This window comes from Pan paniscus, chromosome 16 (genome assembly GCF_029289425.2).
Source record: "Pan paniscus chromosome 16, NHGRI_mPanPan1-v2.0_pri, whole genome shotgun sequence".
Classification (NCBI taxonomy): Eukaryota; Metazoa; Chordata; class Mammalia; order Primates; family Hominidae; genus Pan; species Pan paniscus.
The window spans coordinates 79,791,898-79,813,126 of record NC_073265.2 but is presented as its reverse complement, the minus strand read 5'-3'; the positions used below and the strand labels follow the sequence as shown (position 1 = coordinate 79,813,126).

The 21,229-nt window shown below is 49.3% G+C and overlaps 1 protein-coding gene across 7 annotated transcripts; it reads right to left on the bottom strand.

The window, feature by feature from the left end:
* Positions 1-63: 63 nt before the first annotated feature.
* TTLL13 (tubulin tyrosine ligase like 13) lies at positions 64-21,186 on the bottom strand. Of its 7 annotated transcripts, none has more exons than XM_055098517.2 (16): positions 15,669-21,186; positions 14,585-15,325; positions 13,858-13,898; positions 12,095-12,213; positions 9,569-9,699; positions 9,157-9,313; positions 8,236-8,379; positions 7,795-7,880; positions 7,248-7,479; positions 6,590-6,774; positions 3,350-3,535; positions 2,872-3,049; positions 2,396-2,575; positions 1,483-1,594; positions 578-821; positions 64-279 (listed from the first exon to the last, which is right to left on the bottom strand). In XM_055098517.2, the coding sequence occupies exons 2-16, from the start codon at positions 14,833-14,835 to the stop codon at positions 84-86; spliced, it is 2,442 nt and encodes an 813-aa protein (XP_054954492.2). In that variant the 5' UTR covers positions 14,836-15,325; positions 15,669-21,186; the 3' UTR covers positions 64-83. The 7 variants fall into 7 exon arrangements, with proteins under 7 accessions (XP_054954492.2, XP_054954491.2, XP_063452993.1 ...); XM_055098516.2 differs by having other exon boundaries at positions 14,585-14,846; XM_063596923.1 differs by having other exon boundaries at positions 64-821.
* Between the last annotated feature and the right edge of the window lie 43 nt (positions 21,187-21,229).

Below are 21,229 nucleotides of genomic sequence, written 5' to 3'. Positions count from 1 at the left end.
CTGTAACTGTGGAGAGGGCTTCCCTGAAACGTGAGGGCCGAAATGAGGTACAGGACGCTCCTGGAAAACTGCATAAACTTTAATTAAAGTACGGATTCCGTTTCCAAGAGCCGTCCCTCCGCCCCAGCGGCTGCCCAGGCCTGCCTGTCTCCGCCACCTCGGTGGGCAGGGCTTCCGCTCGGCAGTCTTCTGACGGCGACAGCCCAGTGCCTTGGGCACTCGGCTTCTCTGGGAAAGGGGCTCATTGTCTCCTGGATGGCCTCCAGCCCCGGGCCGCACCTAGGGTTCAGACCCATCACCTAGCGATAAACCCAGGCTAAGGCTTGATGAGCAGAAATGAGTACATGGCTGGCCTTGGCGCCTCTTCATCTTCTAGTCTTTACCGATCCCCAATTAATCTTAGGGTATTGAGGAATTCTTGGTGTCTTTGTATTTTGCCTTATACAAATGGGGTTCCTGGGCAGGGCTTTTCAAAGTGGAACTTGGTGGCAGTCATTCATTTAGCAAAGATTGAATGCCCTTTGGAAACCTGGGGAGGTTATCCAGGAGAGGTAGAGTGCTTCCCTCCTGCTTTTACCTGAACTGATTGATGTTGAGGAGTGCTCTGGAACGCTGCAGCATGGGTGCAGACGCAGGGCAGAGGGGAACCTTGGCTGCTCTGTGTTCAGAGTTTACCATGGAGGGCAAGGTGCATTCAGTCCATGAGTCAGATGCCACTCTTTCCGGTTGCAGAAAATAGCCCTGCTTTGGGGTTAAAGTGGGTGGCACTGATCCTGCCAGGACTCGGTTTATGGCTTCTAGCCTTCTGCTGGCTTGTCCTTCTGCAGTGGAAACATGGATGTCCCTGAGTTGGTATTCACAGAAGAGATTTGTTCACCTCTTTCCCAACTGTGGCGCAATTACCAACACAGAGGAAGGGCATCTCATGCTTCCCTCCACTGTCTTTCCCACACTGTATTGTAATTGGTATGGTATGTCTTCTTGTCCATGTTCCTATTACCTCTTGAGTGCTGGGACTGTATTTCTGCCATTTCTATCACCAGGGTCTAGTGTACAGAAAGGACTAAATAGGCCTGGTGCGGTGGCTTACACCTGTAATCCTAGCACTTTGGGAGACTGATTCAGGTGGATCAGGAGTTCAAGACCAGCCTGGGCTACGTGGCAAAAACAAAATATACAAAAGTTAGCCAAGCATGGTGGTGTGTGCCTATTGTCCCAGCTACTCAGGAGGCTGAGTCAGGAGAATTACTTGAGCCCGTGAGTGGAGTTTGCAGTGAAGTGAGATCAAGCCATTGTACTTCAGCCTTGGCGACAGAGCGTGACCTTGTCTCAAAAAAAAAGGAGTAAATAAATGGGTACCCTAACTTCCCCATTCTTACACTGGTGGAAGTGCCATATTATATTTTAGGGGCATCCAAGCTCTATGCTTGCTAGTGGGATTTACATATGTCAAAATGACCAAAGCTAGTTTTGCATACTTACGGCTAGTGAGCCTGATTCTGGCACTGGAAAAATAGCACCTCCCAGCCTTCTTCATTGACAATGAACAGGAGTTGATGGCTGCCGGCTCTCCTGTCCAGTTGAAGTTCTTGGGCTGCAGATGGTACCGGGGAACATGTGGGATTGCAGCATTCATGCTTGGCAGTGCCCCTAAGATCCTGGGGCTTGATTCATGGGGCAGAACTGGATGCAGGAAATGAGGAGCACCCTGCTCTGTGGCAGCCCCTCTTAGGAGCACCAGTAGGACCAGACTCATAGATTTCAGTTCTTGACTGCCCAGCCTGTCCTAGCAAAATCTAGGCTAGAGGAGAAGAGCAGCCCCTTACCACATTTTTATGTAAGTTTGGATGGAGCGTTGGAAGAAGGAGGTAACTGAAAAAAATCTCTTCTAGGCCGCGGCCACTATTTAACCAGATACTCCTTTGGGGTTCAACAAAAACAGAAGACCCAACAGGTTTGCTACCAGCCCAGGGAATAGTGAAAGCGGCAGCTCTTTTGTTGGCCCAAATCTGTTTACTTATCTCCCATTAGAGCTGGGGCACTGGCAGTGCTAGGGAGAAAATTATACAGAAGCCACTGAGGGTGGTGGGCTTGTTATTTGTCAGTCATGAGTGTGGGGTTATTTTGGGACAGGAATATAGAGAGCAAGTTTCCTGTAAATGAGAAGGTTTGGAGCTGCAACTTGCTGGATGTCATATCTAAAACAAAGAAGCTTGGGAACAGACGCAAAAGGAATCAACAGACCCTCTCCCAAGGTCCAGCTAGCGCACTCTGCTTTCCCAGGCTCCACTGACAGATACCATCACACAAGCCTCCTTTGTTGAGACCAACACCATGTCCTGGAATGACAGCCCTTGTTCCCTTTTCCTCTGGGAGACTTCACAGGGACCCTCACCCGACTCTCATGAAGTTTTTTCTGGCCCTGGGGGCCAGGGTGCTGCAGACGGGTGAGCTGCTCTACAATACCCAGGCTTCGGATGAGAGTCTCCCTTTGTAGCAGGGCCTTCATCCGCTCCAGCTCCTCCTCTTCCACAATTTCTTGAGGCCTCATGGTGTCCAGCTGTCCCGGCAGCAGCTACAAGGTACATGAGAGATAAATGCAGGATCTCCAAGGATAAGTCCCAAACCATCACCCAGGATGGCTACAGGCCTCCTGCCCACTCTACCCTCATCCCTTCCCTGACCCAGGAAGGTTCCTTTTGCTGTCCATTCTCTCACTTCATCTTCCAAAGGATCGGATTCAATTTACTGATTAGGAACTCCTCTCTCTCTTGTGCATGGGGAGGAGAAGACAGCAGAGATTCATTCCCCTATCTAGTTGTCCCAACCCATTTTCCTGTGGAAAGATAAGAGCTACAAAACCCCTGGCACCTCTTTCTCCCAGTTGTGGTTCCTGTAAGCCAAGTGGGTGGAAAGGCTCTGGAGCCCTGCCCTGGGTCGGCTTTTCTCCCCAGCTGATTCACCCTGGTTCTGGTCCCTGGCCTTTTGCCTCGTAGTGCCCGAGGTCTCCTGCTGTTCCTGCTTAAGGCGGATCTCCTCTAGTTGCTGCCTGACAAGATACAGCAGCTTCAGACACTAGAGAAATGGTGTTGGGGAGAAGAGGGGTGAGGAAAAATGGGGATGAGGAAAGAGCAGGAAATTACAATCTGTTCTTAGGACTGATGCGAGAGCAATGAGAGGGGAAGATAGGAAACCTACTAAACTGAAAAGAGTCACTAAGAGTCTGATAGGATTTATAGCTCCATTCCTCTTTGCTGGTGTCTGGCTTCCTCTTTCCCTGCTGGGAAGCAATGCAGCTTCAGGACTTGTCCCCACCTAGGTGTGCAGAGGAGAATGTCGGTCAAAGTACCTGGCACACTCCTCTCTGGCCTTGGAAGCAGCAGTCTCCTGGAAGAGGGAGCCATTGTGCTTGAAGAAGCGGGCATACTTCTCTGTGTCAGGCCCAGGGTAGATCCGCCGGTATTTTCCCAGGTGAGAATCCTCATATCGTTCCTGGTCCAGCATTGCCACATGGGATGACTCAGTTTTTTCTTTCCTGTGGAAAGCAAGCTCAGTGAGTCAAGAGTAGGGCTGTGGGAATGTTCAGTAGGGAAAGGAAGACTGACTAAGGTTTGGAGACCCTCCTGCTGGCTTCTTGACCTCCTGGGCCCCTGCCCAAGTAGGGAAAGCTGCCAAGCCCATCTTTGGCCAGCCCCACATGTGGGTAGCCATGAAAATAGGCTTGACTTCCAGAAATCTGATTTGCTTTTCTTTTCTTTTTTGAGACAGGGTCTTGCACTGTTGCCCAGGCTGGAGTGCACTGGCACAATCTCTGCTCACTGTAACCTCTGCCTCCCAGGTTTAAGCAGTTCTCCTGCCTCAGCCTCCCAAGTAGCTGGGATTACAGGCATGCACCACCATGCCTGGCCAATTTTTGTATTTTTAGTAGAGACAGGGTTTCACCACGTTGGCAAGGCTGGACCTCAAGTGATCCACCCACCTCGGCCTCCCAAAGTGCTGGGATTATAGGCGTGAGCCACCGTACTCGGCCTGATTTTCATCTTAAGTGGAGAGGGGTCTACTCGTAAGCTAGCAGTCCATTATCATAGTTTTTTAGGTTTCTGATTGTAAAAGTAACATATGTTTTGATATAAGCTTTCCATTTGAAAAAAAAAAAAAAGTGGCCGGGCATGGTGGCTCACGCCTGTAATGCAAGCACTTTGGGAGGCCAAGGCGGGTGGATCACTTGAGGTTGGGAATTCGAGACCAGCCTGGCCAACATAGCGAAACCCTGTTTCTACTAAAAATACAAAAACTATCTGGGCATGGTGGCATGTGCCTGTAGTCCCAGCTACTTGGGAGGCTGAGGCAGGAAAATTTTTTGAACCCAGAAGGTGGAAGTTGCAGTGAGCCAAGATCGTGGCACTGCACTCCAGCCTAGACGACAGAGTGAGACTAATCTCAAAAAAAAAAAAGAAAAAAAGGTAATATACGTTCATTACAGAAAATTTAGAAGAGCAGAAAGAAGATAAAGCCTTCCATAATCTTACTATGCAATTAGCATGTTGATTATGAGCATGGATCTGAGGCAGGACCTCTTGACTTTGAATCCTGGCTCTGCCACTCACTAGCTTGTGCGTGCATGCGTGTGTCCTTCCTTCCTTCCTCTTTTTTTTTTTTTTTTTTTTGAGACAGAGTCCTGCTCTATCGCCCAGGCTGGAGTGCAGTGGCACAATCTCAGCTCACTGCAACCTCCGCCTCCTGGGTTCAAGCGATTCTCCTGCCTCAGCCTCCTGAGTAGCTGGGATTACAGGCATGCACCACCACGCCCAGCTAATTTTTGTATTTTTAGTAGAGATGGGGTTTCACCATGTTGGCCAGGATGGTCTTGATCTCTTGACCTCCTGATCCGCCCACCTCGGCCTCCCAAAGGGCTGAGATTACAGGCCTGAGTCACTGCACCTGGCCGCTTGCTTGCTTTCTTCAAATGAAAATGAAATAATGCAACAATATTTTTATTTTATTTTTTAATTTAATTTTTTGAAACAAGGTCTCACTCTATCGTCCAGGCTGGAGTGCAGTGATGCAGTCTCAGTTCGCTATAACCTCAGCCTCCCAGGCTGAAGCCATCCTCTCACCTCAGCCTTCTAAGTAGCTGGGACTATAGGCGCACACCATTACGCTTGGCTAATTTTTGTATTTTTTGTAGAGACAGGGTTTTGCCTGTTGCCCAGGCTGGTCTCAAACTCGTGAGCTCAAGGGATCCACCCACCTCGGCCTTCCAAAGTGCTGGGATTACATGTGTGAGCCACCACACCTGGCCACAACAATATTTTTAAATGGCTGCCTAGTACTCTAGTGTACGATTGTATTTTGTTTATTTAGTCCAGTACTGTTCAACCATTTTTCCTTATTGAAAGACACATTTCATGACCCTCAGGTACACAGTCCAGTCTTGTGGGAATAGCCAGTATATTACAGTTCTACTTCACTCCCATTCATCACGCAGACATCTGAGTGCTTACGGTGTCCCAGGCCCTGTGGCTCTCGTGGGGAATCAAACACACACTGCCCCTGCATATTGGAATGTAAGTGGGAAGAGCAATATGATCATAGTGATAACTATACATGTACTCAAATTCATTTGTATGTATCATTAACAAATTACAATTTTAGTATCGGTAACCAGTTACTGTGTTTGTAACTCATTTTACAAAGAAAACAACAATGGGTGACCAACACGGATGTAAACGATTCTCTATTATTGAATGACTAAACTGTTTTCTGTGTTTCTTTATTACAAAGTTTCTCAGGAACTGGTTTCTAAAGGAGATTTGTTAGAAAAACAAACTAGCTAATCAAACCACAGAAAGTTCCTTATGTGCTAACATGAGAATGGCTCTAAAATATGTTGCTAACCAGGGTGCAGACAGTGTGAAAGTTATGCCTCTGTCTGAGTAGGCAGGGAGAAAAATATTTTGTATAAATACATATATATTAAATGCGTACTATATACATATGATAGTAGGAATGTTGATTGGCTCCAGAGAGGAAAACTGAGTACCTGGAGGAGAAGGGGAGGAGAAAGACTACCCTCTGTATTTGTAAAATTTTGAACTTATCTATGATATATGGCTTTTTTTTTTTTGAGATAGGGTCTCACTGTGTTGCCCAGGCTGGAGTGCAGTGGTGCAAACATGGCTCACTGCAGGCTTGACCTCCTGGGCTCAAGTAACCATCCCACCTCAGCCTCCTGAGTAGCTGGGAATACAGGCACGTCACCATGCCCAGCTAATTTTTTATTTTTAAATTATTATTCCTTTGTTTCTTTTTTGTGTTTTAGGAACAGAGTCTCACATGTTGCCCAGTCTGGTGTTGAACTCTAGGGCTCAAGCAATCCTCCTGCCTCAGCCTCCCAAAGTGCTGGGATTACAGATATGAGCCACCAAGCCTGGTCCTGTGATTTTTTAAATGCAAATATGAACATATTATCTATGCAAAAAGTTGTTTTTGATAGCAAATCAGCCCCAGGCCACATTCTTCATCTAAAGGAGGACTTTTACTCTCAGGAATAATGAAGAACTAAACACATGCCAGACACCTAGCACACCTAGATTCTCGTGGCTGTCGGTAGCACTGGAAAAGCCGTTCCTTGACTCGCCGCTTCTCCTCCTCCATCACCTTCCTTTTGTCACAGCCCCGGAGGTTGACAAGGGTCATAGCATCACAGAGAAGTGCATCCTTTACTTCTTGATCAAGGCATGAGTCCGTGGTAAAGCTTGGAGAGTGGTTTACCTGCCAGGAGGAGTCATTATACACCCCTTTCCCAGACCACCTGAGCAGGTGGTGGCCTCTTGCAGGCATTAATTACAGGGTCTAAGATATTCCTCTCCCATGGCCTCAGCCAGGGAGGCTGGATGCTCTGGCTTCCAAGGCCACAAAACTCTGCCATAGAGATCTCCAATTCACAGACCAGTGAGAGCAAATCAGCTGGCCTGCCTCTCTAGATAGTGTGTCCCTAAAGACTTACATTAGGGCACTGGGGATCCCAAACCTGCATTCCTACGGTAGAGGCCAAAAACCACCAAGATTTGACTCAGCAGGTCAAAAGGGTAGAGATCTTATGCCTTCTGCTCATTCCTGCCCACCCCAGGGCTTTCACATCTCCCATTCTGTGTTCCACCACCTGAGTATACCCCTGTCCCAGGTGTCCTATTCAAGGAGGCCTCTGGACCTTGGTTTTGCAAAGCCTAGGAGATAATCCTCACCTCTAGCAGCCAGGGCTTCAACTTGTGGTCCAGCAAGATGTCAAAACCAAGGATTTCAAAACAGGCACATGTACCTCCATTCAGATACTGGGGAAAACAGGTTCGGTAGTTGTGGCGTAGAACAGAATGGGCTGAGATGATGGTTTTGATGATGATGTCCTCGATGTCCCCCCACAGCTCTCCAGGGTTGTAGCTGTGCTCTTGCAGCCAGATGTTGAGTGTTGACAGCTTCCTGCGAGGCCCAGTGCTCAGAGGAAGGCCAGTTTCTAGGCCACTGGGCCAGGCTGTAGGCAGGAGGCTCCCTCACACTAACGCTAATTGCATGCCCGGGCTTTGAAGGGCTGCTAGCAGTTTGGAGCAGGGACTAGTTATCAGGGTGAGGTTTGGGGCTGCACTTAGAGCTCCAAAGTGCAGGCACAGGACAGGGTCTATAAAGGCTGAGTTTCCCTGGGCAATTAGCCTCCCAAGAGCCAGCTTGGTTTCATGGGCTACTGGGACTGTGGGGCTAAGGGGCAGAGGAAGCAGGAGAAAACGGAGTAGGGAGTACCTCTTACTGCCCACGGCGCCATCCCGGACAAAATTCTCATTGTGTTTGTTGATAGCATAGTTGGTCAGGTGCATGCAGACATTGTCCTGTGGAAAGAGTGGCCCTGTGGTCTCAGACTGTCTGCATGCGGCCGTCCTCTCCAGCCCTTCATTACCTTGTTGCTCCCCACCCCTCCCGAGGATCTCTCGTCTCCTGTCTGTCTCCACCAGAGGACTGCTATTCTAGATGATCCTGGGGAAGAATGTGTGCTGGGCTCCTCCGGGTGCTGACCTTTTCTCCTTCACCACCTACCAAACACTTGCCTCCCAGCTAGATGCTGCAGCTCTTGCTGGCTTCATTCCTTGTTCTTTGGTGACAGTGACAAACCTCTCTACCATGTTTCTCTAGAGAACCTCAGCACTTATGGCAGTGGAAAAGAAGAGTGCTTCCCAGTCCCCTTACCAGGTTGTTAAGGCTGGGCTCCATATAGGGCGTGGTGGCAAAACGGGCTAGGCCCTCCTCATATATGAAGATCCGGAGAGGGTCACAGGATGTGATCAGGACGTAGACTCGCATATCAAACTTGAAGCCATCAATGAGGAGGGGCTGGGAGCATGCAAACCCATGAGGGAATAATAACACTTTTGAAGTGCCTACTATGTGCTGTTCTAAGTGCTTCACATACATAGCTAATTGAATTTCCACAATAACCATGTAAAATAGTTACTGTTATTACTCCCACTTAATAAATGAGGAGAGGCCAGGCATGGTGGCTCATGCCTGTAATCCCAGCGCTTTGAGAGGCTGAGGAGGGTGGATCACGAGGTCAGGAGTTCAAGACCAGCCTGGCCAAGATGGTGAAACCCCGTCTCTACTAAAAATACAAAAGTTAACTGGGCGTGGTGGCGGGTGCCTGTGATCCCAGCTACTCAGGAGGCTGAGGCAGAGAATTGCTTGAACCCGGGAGCCGGAGGTTGCAGGGAGCTGAGATCGTGCCACTGCGCTCCAGCCTGGGCAACACAGAGAGACTCCATCGAAAGAGAGAGAGAGAGAGAGGTAGAGAGAAAGAAGGAAGAAAGGAAGGGAAGGAAAGGGAGAAAGAAAGAAGGAAAGAAAGAAAAGAAAGAAAGAAAAAGAAGAAGGAGACAGAGGCACAGAGAGAGGGTAAGAAACTTGCCCAAGGTCACATATCTGGGAAGTGGAAACTGAGATTCAACCCCAGGCAGGCTGGTTCTGAACCATGGCTGGATACTGCCTCCAGGAAAACAGGGCTAGTGGGAAAGGTAGAAGCCTAAGACCAGCTTCCTCCCTGGCTTTTGGGAGAGATGAGGCAGCCCAGTGCTGGGGACTAGGGAAGGCTGATGGTCCTGAGGCATCCTTCACCTTGGAGATGTATTGCTGGCAGATCATATGCTCTCCTGGCTTGATCTCCCGGGGATTTCGGGTAATGAAGATGCCACGTCCCTGACAGCCACTGTCTGGCTTGCAGATATATGTGCGGGCTTTTCGCTGACGACCGTAGGACTGGAAGTCCCCATAGCTATGTGCAGAGAGGGCCTGGTCAAAAGGTTTCTGTGCATCAAGGCTTTCCCGGGGCCGCATGGAGCTCTTCCTGCTATCTAGTCCATGCTCTTCCTGGAGCACTCAGTCTCAGACCCTCTTTTCTTTGACCGGCTGAAACTTTCTCATTCCACTTCCATCCCTCTGAGACATTCCTAGGTCACAAGACCAGAGCTCTGAGAGCGACCCTTTTCCTCCCCCTGGTATCTCAGCATGGGAAGCCAGACCCACTCACTCTGCGGGGAGGCACCAGGTGCGGGGGAAGATGTTGTACTCAGAGGGATAGAGTTTGTACATGCGGTTGAGGTTCCGAGCCAGCAGATCTTTGCGGCAGATTTCTGTCATGCCAGGGAAGTGGTTGATTTTCTGAAACACAGCCAGTTAGTATGAGCCCCCAGAGTAAGTGGCATTTCCTAGCACCTGGGCATCCCAGGAAGCAGTGGAGGAGGATTGGGAAGGTTAAGGGAGAAGTCACAGTGGAGGTAAGCACTGCACCAAGGACCCCAAGGGCAAACATAGGAAGTTTCCTTAAGGCAGGTGAGAAAACCCTCTGTGACTCCTACCCAACACACACATCCACACTGAGCTCAGCAAATGAGGGGCAGTGAGAAAGAATGTAACTAGCCAAGACTGTGGCTTCCACAGTCCACCTTCTAACATCCCTCAGACCACCAGGCCTAGTCCTCTAACAATAACTAATGCATGATAGCACAAAGCAGACAATGAGACGAAAGCATTCCCCAAAAGACACAAAAGATAAAAGGAAACTAAGAACCAGCCCCAAGGAATGTGATGCCATGGCACCCACTGAGGGCATGACATCACCCTGGTGCCTGCCAGAAACCCCTGGCTGCTCTGTCCTGCTGGATGGGTGGCAGCATCCGGGATGCCACCAAGTAAAGAACAAATAATGAGATAGGATGTACCCACCAGACACTTCCTTCAGGTAATTCCAGAGACCCAGGAGGAGAATCTTTCCATTGGAAAAGAATACCCTGGGGATGGTCTTTCCTGTCTGCACAGGGGGACAGCCACAAAGAGTATGCTAAGTGCTCTCCACTGGGTTTCCCCATCACTGGCTGCACTCACTGTATGAACTTAGTATTTCTGACCCTCCATGTCCTAACCAAGGGATATCTGCTGCTCAGGGCTGTTCTTGAGGATTTAATGGGGTAATACTATAAAAGCACTTAACACGGAGTCTGTTGTACAGTAAGCCCTCAGTAAATGCTGCTGATTATTGTTATCCTTATCCTTTTTTTTTCCCCCTTCCCTGAGACAGGGTCTCCCTCTGTCGCCCAGGCTGGAGTGCAGTGGTGTGATCTCAGCTCACTGCGGCCTCTGCCTCCCAGGCTCAAGAGATCCTCCTGCCTCAGCCTCCCAAGTAGCTGGGACTAAAGCATGCACCACTACGCCTGGCTAATATTTTTTTATTTTTGTATTTTTGGTAGAGATGGGGTTTTGCCTGTTGCCCAGGCTGGTCTCAAAGTCCTGAGTTCAAGCAATCTGCCCACCTTGGCTTCCCAAAGGGATTTCAGGCACGAGCCACCGTCCACCGTGCCCAGCCTGCATTCCTCATTTTACAAATGCCCCTCCTTTGGAGCGTCCTTTTTTTTTTTTTTTTTTTTTTTTTTTTAGATGGAGTCTTGCTCTGTCACCCAGGCTGGAGTGCAATGACACAATCTTGGCTCACTGCAACCTCCGCCTCCTGGGTTCAAGTGATTCTCCTGCCTCAGCCTCCTAAATAGCTGGGATTACAAGTGTGCGCCACCACGCCTGGTTAATTTTTGTATTTTTAGTAGAGATGGGGTTTTACCCTGTTGGTCAGGCTGGTCTTGAACTCCTGACCTCATGATCCGCCCGCCTCGGCCTCCCAAAGAGTTGGGATTACAGGCGTGAGCCACTGTGCCCAGCCTTTTTAAAAAAAAAAAAAAAAAAAACAGGGTCTCACTCTGTCACACAGGCTGGAGTGTAGTGGCATGATCTCTGCTCACTGCAACCTCCACCTCCTGGGTTCAAGTGAACTCCTGACCTGAATTGATCCACCTGCCTTGGCCTCCCAAAGTGGTGGGATTACAGGTGTGAGCCACCACACCCAACCTCCTCTGGAGCTTCTTGAGAACTTCTAGCACTTGCTTTCTCTCTTGGGCACCTCTCCCAAGACTAGTTGTGGGACAGGTTTTAATTTCCTCAACTTCCTGCCTGGCTTCCCCAAAGAATAAGCCTGCAGACTCTTTTAAATTATTTTATTGCTGATCACCACAAACGCCCAATTAGAGGATAATAAAAATGTCACAAGGCAGTTCTATTCTTGTGGACCCCGGTGGATCATTCCTGAATTTCTTGCCACCAGGCAGGACCCCGCAGTCTCCTAATGGATGTGGAATGCTAAACTAAGTTGCTTAGAAGGCTGGATCATTCAACTGGCCCTGCTGTTAGCTCTGAAGCTGCCTCCCAGTATTCTCCCTAAGATGTGCTCACCCACCCTGGAGAGGGCCAGCTACACACAGATGCCACCAAGCAAAGTGCAAATCATGAGATAGGATGTGCCCACCAGAAACTTCCTTTGGGTAATTCCAGAAACCCACGATCTCCAAGAGGAGATCTTTTCATTGGAAAAGAAGACCCTGGGGGTGGTCTTTCCTGTCTGCACAAGGGGACAGCCACAAAGAGTAGCAGTCTTGGGTGCCTGGGCAAGGAGGTGGGATTAGTCATTCTGGGGCCCTAGCCCCTGTCGGCTCTCAGGTCAGGAGATGGGTACCTGAAACCTCTTCATGTCCATGACTCGTTCCAGTGAGACAGCGCAGTCTGTCCAGTACAGAGTCCACTCTTCATCCTCCCCCACCTCCTTCAGGCCACACATTTGGGCTGCCCGACGCACTGCAGAGACAGGGAGATCAGTAGTGCCAGCATGGACACCAGCAACAAGCCCTGGAACTGTGTAGCTGGGTCAGGTAAGGTTGAAGAGGGAGGTAGTTCTTGCCTCAGCCCTGTACTTTAGTTACCACATGACAATTTCAAGTTCTTAGGGGCTGTCAGGGCCCTTCCAAAATACCTAGCAGAGAAAACTAGAACCTGGTTTTTTGTTTGTTTGTTTGTTTGTTTGTTTTTTAGAGACGGAGTTTCGCCCTTGTGCTGGAGTGCAGTGGCACGGTCTTGGCTCACTGCAACCTCCGCCTCCCAGATTCAAGAGATTCTCGTGCCTCAGCCTCCCCAATAGCTGGGACTACAGGCGCCCACCACCACACCTGGGTAATTTTTGTATTTTTAGTAGAGACGGGGTTTTACCATGTTGGCCAGTCTGGTCTCGAACTCCTGACCTCAGGAGATTCGCCTGCCTTGGCCTCCCAAAGTGTTGGGATTACAGGCATGAGCCACTGTGCCCAGCTGCTCCTGTCAGTCTTATCTCTCAATCAGGGATGTTTATGGCTTGGAGAGCTGCCTATAGGTGGGGTCACACTGGCACTTCATACTCCATACTTGTGTGGCTCCTTATAAAGATGCCAGAGGGAATATTAGGGGAAGGACCTAGCTGGAGATTGTTTTTTTTCTTAATCGTTGAAGTCCCTTCAAATCTTCCTTGAAAAAACTGTTTTAAGCTTGTCTCATCTCTGGTAAAATCTGGGAAGGGTCTGGCATGGTGGCTCCTGCCTGTTACCCTAGGCCTTTGAGAAGCTGAAGTGGGAGGATCACTTGAGCCCAGGAGTTCAAGACCAGCCTGGGCAACATAGCAAGACTCTGTCTCTACAAAACATTTAAGAATTAGCTGGGCAGGCTGGGCATGGTGGCTCATGCCTGTAATCCCAGCACTTTGGGAGGCTGAGGTGGGTGGATCACCTGAGGTCAGGAGTTCAAGACCAGCCTGGCCAACATGGAGAAACCCTGTCTACTAAAAGTACAAAATTAGCCAGATGTGGTGGCACATGCCTGTAATCCCAGCTATTTGGGAGGCTGAGGCAGGAGAATCGCTTGAACCTGGGTGGCGGAGGTTGCAGTGAGCCGAGATTACGCCATTGCATTCCACCCTGGGCAACAAGAGCAAAACTTGGTCTCAAAAAAAAAAAAAAAAAAAAAAATTAGCTGAGCATAGTGGTGCAGGCCTGTAGTCCCAGCTACTGGGAAGCTCAGATAGGAAGACGGCTTGAGCTCGGGAGTTCAAGGCTGCATTAAGCTATGATTGCAATACTGCACTCCAGCCTGGATGACAAAGCGAGACTCTGTCTCAAAAATAAATAAATAAAATCTGGGAAGGGTGGGGCAGTAGTGGCTCTTGGACTTTTTTTTTTTTTTTTTCCTTGTTTACTGTGAGGATACCCTCCCTAACACTGAGACTACCTGGAATGGCAATGTCTCAGCTTCCAGTGTCTGAGGCAGAGGACACCTAGGAAGCTCAGTACAGGTTAGAGGCAAGCCCGCCAGGCCCCAGGGGCTGGAAGCCTGATCGGGGGTCCATTCCAGAGGAAGAACAGCAGCTGTAGGCACCATGTTATGCACCACAGTGTGAGCGACGGGCTGGGTGCTTACCACTCTCATACTTGCAGTTGGTCAGGTTGATGGCCAGTGATCTGGAATGGAGGAATAGCATAAATCAGGCAGAGTGGGAGGGAAGGACAGGTACTCAGATGAAAAGACATCCAACAAATTCACAACACAATTCCTTTTCTCTAGAAGCCACTTAAAAGACAGACCAGGATGGGCTGGGCGCGGTGGCTCATGCCTGTAATCCCAGCACTTTGGGAGGCCGAGGCGGGCGGATCACAAGGTCAGGAGATCGAGACCATCCTGGCTAACATAATGAAACCCTGTCTCTACTAAAAATACAAAAAAAAAAAAAAAAAAAAAAAAAATTTGCCGTGCGTGGTGGCAGGTGCCTGTAGTCCCAGCTACTCGGGAGGCTGAGGCAGGAGAATGGCCTGAACCCGGGAGGTGGAGCTTGCCGTGAGCCAAGATCACACCACTGCACTCCAGCCTGGGTGACAGAGTGAGACTCTGTCTCAAAAAAAAAAAAAAAAAAAAAAAAAACAGACAGACCAGGATGACATAAACAGGCTGGGATTCCAAAATGAGCCAGCCTAAATGGTTCTGAATTTTGTTTCTGTTGTATCAAAGGGTTAATGACACTCCAGCACTTCCTGTCCTCTTTTGTAGGCTAAAGGGAAGATCTGAGATCCCAGCTCCTCCAAATGTTGAAGGGAGGCCAATGGGTGACTCCCTGGAGCTGGGCAGTTGAGGGGATCTAGGGAATAGTTACCTGCGTTTCCGCCTTCTCTTCCTCCTCCCAGCTTCTAAGTCGCCTGTGTCAACTGGGGCTATGACTTTCTTCGGAATTTTTGTGGCCATAATGGGTGAGGGAACCCCATTTTTTAATGCCTTATAGTCAGCTTTTAAGAGAGCCTGCTGTGAAGAGTTAGAGGGGTTGGTAACTCCCTCTTTAACACACTTCTCAGATTCCTCAACATAGTCTTCCTCTGATTCCATGGTCCTACAGGTACTCGGCTCCATTCTCTCAGATTCTGAGGGGTTGCGGGGTGGGAATGAAGTGTATATCAGACCTCAGACCTCCCTCAGGCCCTAGAAGGCCTGAAGGAATCCACCAGAACGACCTTCATGCTGTTATAAGGGAATGTTGCTGCCCCTTCAGGACAAAACTGTTTCACTGAGGAATGGGATGTGTCCAGGTAGGTGGAGGTGCATGGGGGTGGAAGATACCAGTGAGATGTGGATTCCCTGATGACAAGCCCCAATCATCCAGGATCACACTGGATCATACAACGCACAGGGGTGCCTTCAGGAGTTGGACACAGATGGTATGGGCCATGACCATGGCTCTTTTGTTCCTAATTGGGAAAGAGGATGGCTGTGAGTGCTGGGGGAACCTTCGCTTTAAAATACAGCTGAATCGGCCCAGCACGTTGGGAGGCTGAGGCGGGCAGATCACTTGAGGTCTGGAGTTGGAGAGCAGCCTGGCTAGCACGGTGAAACCCCGTCTCTCCTAAAAATACAAAAATTAGCTGGGTGTGCTGGTGCGTTGCCTGTAATCCCAGCTACTCGGGAGGCTGAGGGAGGAGAATCACTTGAACCTGGGAGGTGGAGGTTGCAGTGAGCCGAGATCACACCACTGCACTCCAGCCTGGGTGACAGAGCAAGAGTCTGTCTCTAAATAAATAAATAAATAAATAAAATAAAATAAAATAAAATAAAATACAGCTGAAGACCAAAAGCCCCCTACGCTGGCCCTTTCCCTCTCCCAGGACTCATTTTCTGCACGTGTATACACTAGGGACAGGCACCCGATGGCTAAGACCCTTTGGGCTGTGACGGTGGAGACTGCCCACCGGTGGTTACGAGGAGAGCTGAGGGGCTGCTGGGTCCGCCCCTAGCCGCCTGGGGATGGACTCAGCTGGCCGCTCATGTCCCCTCTTCCCCCGGCTCCAGTTCTCCCTGGGCGTTTCTGGGCGTCCGGAACCGCCTCCTCGTTTCACAGGACTGGCTGTCCCCACGATCGCGAGGGGGAAGCTGCTCCCCCGCCGGGGTTCACTCCTAGCTCCCGGTGGCCGTGGCTGCTGCGGCTGCAGGGGCAGCGCTTCCTCTAGCAAGCCCGTGGCCGCCGCCGTTGCCATGGACACGAGGGCAGCTCCCATTGGAGAAGCGTCCTGGGGGCGGGGCTTTCCCGCAGCCACACCCACTTGGGCGCCGGCCGAGGCCACCTTGGGTGGGGGAGACAGCGTTTGCCCTTTGGAGCTGGCCGGCCTCGACGCCAGATTCCTCCGGTGCATCATGGGACTTGCAGCCCTCCCGCTTCGAAGCCAGTTCTCACCGCACTCCCATCTTTCCCTAAACCCCGGGCCAAGGAATTTGGCCAAGCATATAATCAGGACAAATAGCTGTTTGCCTCTCCTCAATTCTCCTTTTTTTTTTTTTTGAGACGGGGTCTTGCCGTGTCGCCCAGGCTGGAGTGCAGTGGAATGCACCATCATAGCTCACTGCAGCCTGGACCTCCTGGGCTCAAGCAATCCTCCTGCCTCAGCCTCCCCAGTAGCTGTGACTACAGGAGCGCGCCACCACGCCGGGCTCAATTCTTTAGTAACTCTAAGTTTAGCTAGCAAAGCCTATGCATTCAAGAGTGACAGCCATGGTAAGGCCACGTGCCTTTCAAGGCTTTGCCTCTGGTGGACTGAGACAGCTCCATTAAGGAATAACCAAACCGCCTTATCACAGTGCTCCTTCACTGTCACCTTCTCTTCCTGACATCCACCCACTTTGATTTCTGCTCACCACCTCCACCCAACTCAGCTCAACTTGTCACCCTAAAATTATACTGTGTGGCTAAATCTAGAGAACACTTAAACTGTTTCCATCCTTTTAAAAAGACATGGACTTTCTTTTCTTTTTTTTTTTTTTTGAGACAGGGTCTTGCTTTGTAGCCCAGGCTGGATTGCAGTGGTGTGATCGCAGCTCACTGCAACTTTACTTAGCTTCCCAGGCTCAAGCAATCCTCCCACTTCAGCCTCCCAAGTAGCTGGGGCTACAGGTGCGCACCACCATGCCTGGCTAATTTTTGTATTTTTTGTAGAGATGGGGTTTTGCTGTGTTGGCGAGGCTGATCTTGAACTCCTGACCTCAAGTGACCTGCCCACCTTGGCTTCCTAAAGTGGTGGGATTACAGGCATGAACCACTGAACTCGGCCTAAAAAAGGCATGGACATTCTCTAATTCATAGACTGTTTTTGTTGTTGTTAATTGTCTATAAAGATAAGCTATTTCTTTGCCCACATATTCATGTTTCATAGTTCAGGAACATAGGTTAGTGATAAACTTCTATGTAATGCAACCCAAAGAAACTGTTTATACCAAAATCACTTTGCACTTTGAAAGATACCAGCCTTCCTCATCTCCTCAAAATCTTTCATAGAATCAGCCAGGCTAGGTGGCAGGCCCTGTAGTCCCAGCTACTAGGAAGACTGAGGTGGGAGGATCTCTTGAGCATGGGAGTTAAGAGGATGCCGTGAGCTATGATTATGCCACTGCACTTCAGCTTGGGTGACAGAGTGAGAACTTGTATTTAAAAAAACAAATATCTGGCCGGGTGTGATGGCTCACGCCTGTAATCCCAGCACTTTGGGAGGCCAAGGTGGGCGGATCACCAGGTCACGAGATCAAGACCATCCTGGCTAACACGGTGAAACCCCCTCTCTACTAAAAATAAAAAAATAAAAAAATAAAAATTAGCTGGGCATGGAGGCGGGCGCCTGTAGTCCCAGCTACTCGGAAGGCTGAGGCAGGAGAATGGTGTGAATCCGGAGCTTGCAGTGAATGGAGATCGCACTACTGCACTCCAGCCTGGGCGACAGAGGGAGTCTCTGTCTCAAAAAAAACAAGCAAACAAAAAAATCTTTGATGGAATTATAATTTCTCTAGAAATCTGCATATGCCTTCTTTCCTGGTTCAGCAACAGCAAATGTATAGAGGGCTACAACCCTCTATACAGGGATACAGCAATGTGAAACCAGAGGTCATGCATCTGAGGTTTCATCAAAACACTGGAAGCCATGGTAGTTATTGTCCTTGATAGGTATGTCAACCTCAACACCAATGTCCTTCCTGGCTGATGGAGAAATGGGCTGCCCGATTCACAGACTTCTTGATCTTTCCTCAGCATATGATACTCTCATATGAAACTCTCCTCCTGGCTAGGAGTGGTAGCCTACATCGCTAATCCCAGCACCTTGGGAAGCTGAGGCGGGAGGATTACTGGAGGCCAGGAGTTTGAGACCAGGCTGGGCAATACAGCGAGACTCTCTCTCTTAAAAAAAAAAAAAAAGAAAAGAAAAGAAAAAAAAGGCCAGTGTGGTGACTCATGGCTGTAATCCCAGCACTTTGGGAGGCTGAGGCAGGTGGATCACGAGGTCAGGAGTTCGAGACCAGCCTGGCCAATATGGTGAAACCCTGTCTCTACTAAAAATACAAAAATTAGCTGGGCATGGTGGCGCACGCCTGTAGTCTCAGCTATTCAGGAGGCCTAGGCAGGAGAATTGCTTGAATCCAGGACGCAGAGGTTGCAGTGAGCCAAGATCGTGCCACTGCACTCCAGCCTGGATGACACAGTGAGACTCTGTCTCAAAAGAAAAGAAAAAAGGAAAGAAAGAAATGGTCCTCCTGGAAATGTTCTGCAGTCCCTTGACTTCCAGGACACTCATTGCATCAACAAACAATTTAGTGTTCTAGGGACTGTTCTAGGACCTGGACCACCATTTCTTGCCTGAATTGCCACAATTCAGCAATTTTTTTTTTTTTTTTTTTTTTTTTTTTTTTTGAGACAGAGTCTCACTCTGTCGCCCAGGCTGGAGTGCAATGGCTCAATCTCGGCTCACTGCACCCTCTGCCTCCCGGGTTCAAGTGATTTTCCTGCGTCAGCCTCCTGAGTAGCTGGGATTACAGGCATCTGCCACCACACCGGGCTAATTTTTGTATTTTCAGTAGAGACGGGGTTTTACCATGTTGGTCAGGCTGGTCTCAAACTCTTGACCTCAGGTGATCCACCTGCCTTGGTCTCCCAAAGTGCTGCTGGGATTACAGGCGTGAGCTACCGCACCTGGCCTCAGCAGTCTGTTAACTGGATTCCCTGATTCTATTCTTCACTCCATCCATCCTCCCCATTACAGCATAAGTATTTTTCCTCAAATGCAAAGCTGTTACTCCACATTAAGTATTCTTCAAGGTTTCCCATTAGATCAAGTCTAAACCCTCTTAGTACATGAGGCCCTGCATGAAGAGTTCTGATTATCGTTTTTTGTTTTGTATTTTTTTTTGAGATGGAGTCTTGCTTTGTCACCCATGCTGGAGTGCAATGGCACGATCTTGGCTCAGTGCAACCTCTGCCTCCCGGGTTGAAGCGATTCTTCCACCTCAGCCTCCTGAGTAGCTAGGATTACAGGCACATGCCACCATGCCCGGTTAATTTTTTTATTTTTGTAGAGACTGGGTTTCACCATGTTGGTCAGGCTGGTCTTGAATTCCTGACCTCCGGTGATCTGCCCGCCTCGGCCTCCCAAAGTGCTGGGATTACAGGAGTGTGCCACCGTGCCCGGCCTCTGCATGAAGAGTTAAGCAAAAATGTGGGGAGGTCCTGGGCTGGGTCAGCACTTCCTACCATACTCAAAGCCCAGGGCTCGGAGTACAAAGGGCCCCTACGTGTTTCCTACTCAGTAGAAAAAGCTGCAGTCCAAATGCCCTTCCTGAAGATTCACAAAGCATATAAATAGCTGGGAAATACCACCAGAAAGAAAACCCATTTTACTTTCCCCTTTTTATATGGAGAAACATATTTGAGTCAGGGAAGGCTTTCCTCTAAACATCAGTCCTAGGGAGAAACTGGGAAAATCCTGATATTTGGCTTATCACTTTGGACGCAAAATCCACTTTGCTGTAATGGTCATCCGAACTCCCTTCAGAGAGCAAGCAAGCAAAATTAAGTGTGATACTGGAGCTTATGCATGCAAAAGCTTGCAAAAAGTATTAAGGAAAAATTACTGCAGTTTACCAAAAATATGAGGGTGGTCAACATTTTCTGATAGAATGGTAAATGTTTTTTTCTTTTCTTTCTTTCTTTTTTTTTTTTTGAGACAAAGTCTCTCTCTGCCGCCCAGGCTGGAATGCAGTGGCGCGATCTCGGCTCACTGTCACCTCCGCCTCCCAGGTCCAAGCGATTCTCCTGCCTCAGCCTCCTGAGTAGCTGGGACTATAGATGTGTGCCCACACCCAGCTAATTTTTGTGTTTTTAGTAGAGACGGGGTTTCACCATGTTGGCCAGGCTGGTCTCGAACTCCTGACAAGAATTTGCCTGTCTTGGCTTCCCAAAGTGCTAGGATTAAAGGTGTGAGCCAACGTGCCCAGCCAACCCAAGACTTCTTTTACTTTTGCTGTATAACATTCAAGGGAGCTAAAAGGAAAATGAGATTTCACACCCACATACTCTCTTAGAATAGTGTCTACTGACTAGTTCCTCTGGAACCAGTGTGAAACGTCTGGAGAAACAGGACAGAACAAAGCAATGAGATAAAAAAAAATTTCCCACATTGACTCAGATGCAGACGGAGGAACAACGACTTAGCTTTGGATTTTGTGTCTACATCAAGAGGAGCTTCTAAAGTGCTTGGGAAAGACCCCAAGAGGGATGGCTGTGAGGCTCAGGGAGGGCAAACTGTTAAGGACAGTGCTACCCACCATGGGAACCACTGACTGGAGAGGCAGTCACAAGCACACATTGTCCCAGCTCATCTTCTGGTACCTGCCTGTGCTGCAGTCCCGATGCCAGCTGTCTGACCTTGAACAAAGTACAAACTGTCAGTCTCCATCCCGTTTTGAATGGGGGTATTAAGAAGACTCAGGCTGAATTGCTTGAACCCAGGAGGCGGAGGACGCAGTGAGCCGAGATCACGCCACTGCACTCCAGCCTGGGCAACAGAGTGAAACTCCGATTCAAGAAAAAAAAAAAAAAAAAAACTCAGGCCAGGTGCAGTGGCTCATGCCTATAATCTCAGCACTTTGGGAGGCTGAGGTGGGAGGATCTTGAGGCCAGGAGTTCGAGACCAGCCTGGGCAACTTGGCAAGACGCTGTCTCTCCAAAAAAATAGCCGGGTGTGGTGGCGCCTGCCTGTGGTCCCAGCTACTAGGGAGGCTGAGATGGGAGTATTGTTTGAGCCCAGGAGGTTGAAGCTGCAGTTAGCTGTCTTCATACCACTGCACTCCAGCCTGGATGACAGTGACCCTGTGTCAAAAAAAAAAAAACAACAAAAAACCTGCACCAAGGTGTGGTGGCATCTCAGCACTCTGGGAGGCCGAGGTGGGAGGATTTCTTAAGGCCAGGAGTTTGACAGCAACCCGGGCAACATAGCAA

What these genes read in the sequence shown, in the direction of transcription:
- TTLL13 (XM_055098517.2), bottom strand. Translation starts at nt 14,835, where the DNA reads ATGGAGCCGAGTACCTGTAGGACCATGGAATCAGAGGAAGACTATGTT. An exon ending in CAACTGCAAGTATGAGAGTG is followed by an intron (nt 12,214 to 13,857) that starts GTAAGCACCCAG and finishes CTGTCTCTGCAG; the next exon opens with TGCGTCGGGCAGCCCAAATG. An exon ending in ACCTGGTGCCTCCCCGCAGA is followed by an intron (nt 9,314 to 9,568) that starts GTGAGTGGGTCT and finishes CTCTGCACATAG; the next exon opens with CTATGGGGACTTCCAGTCCT.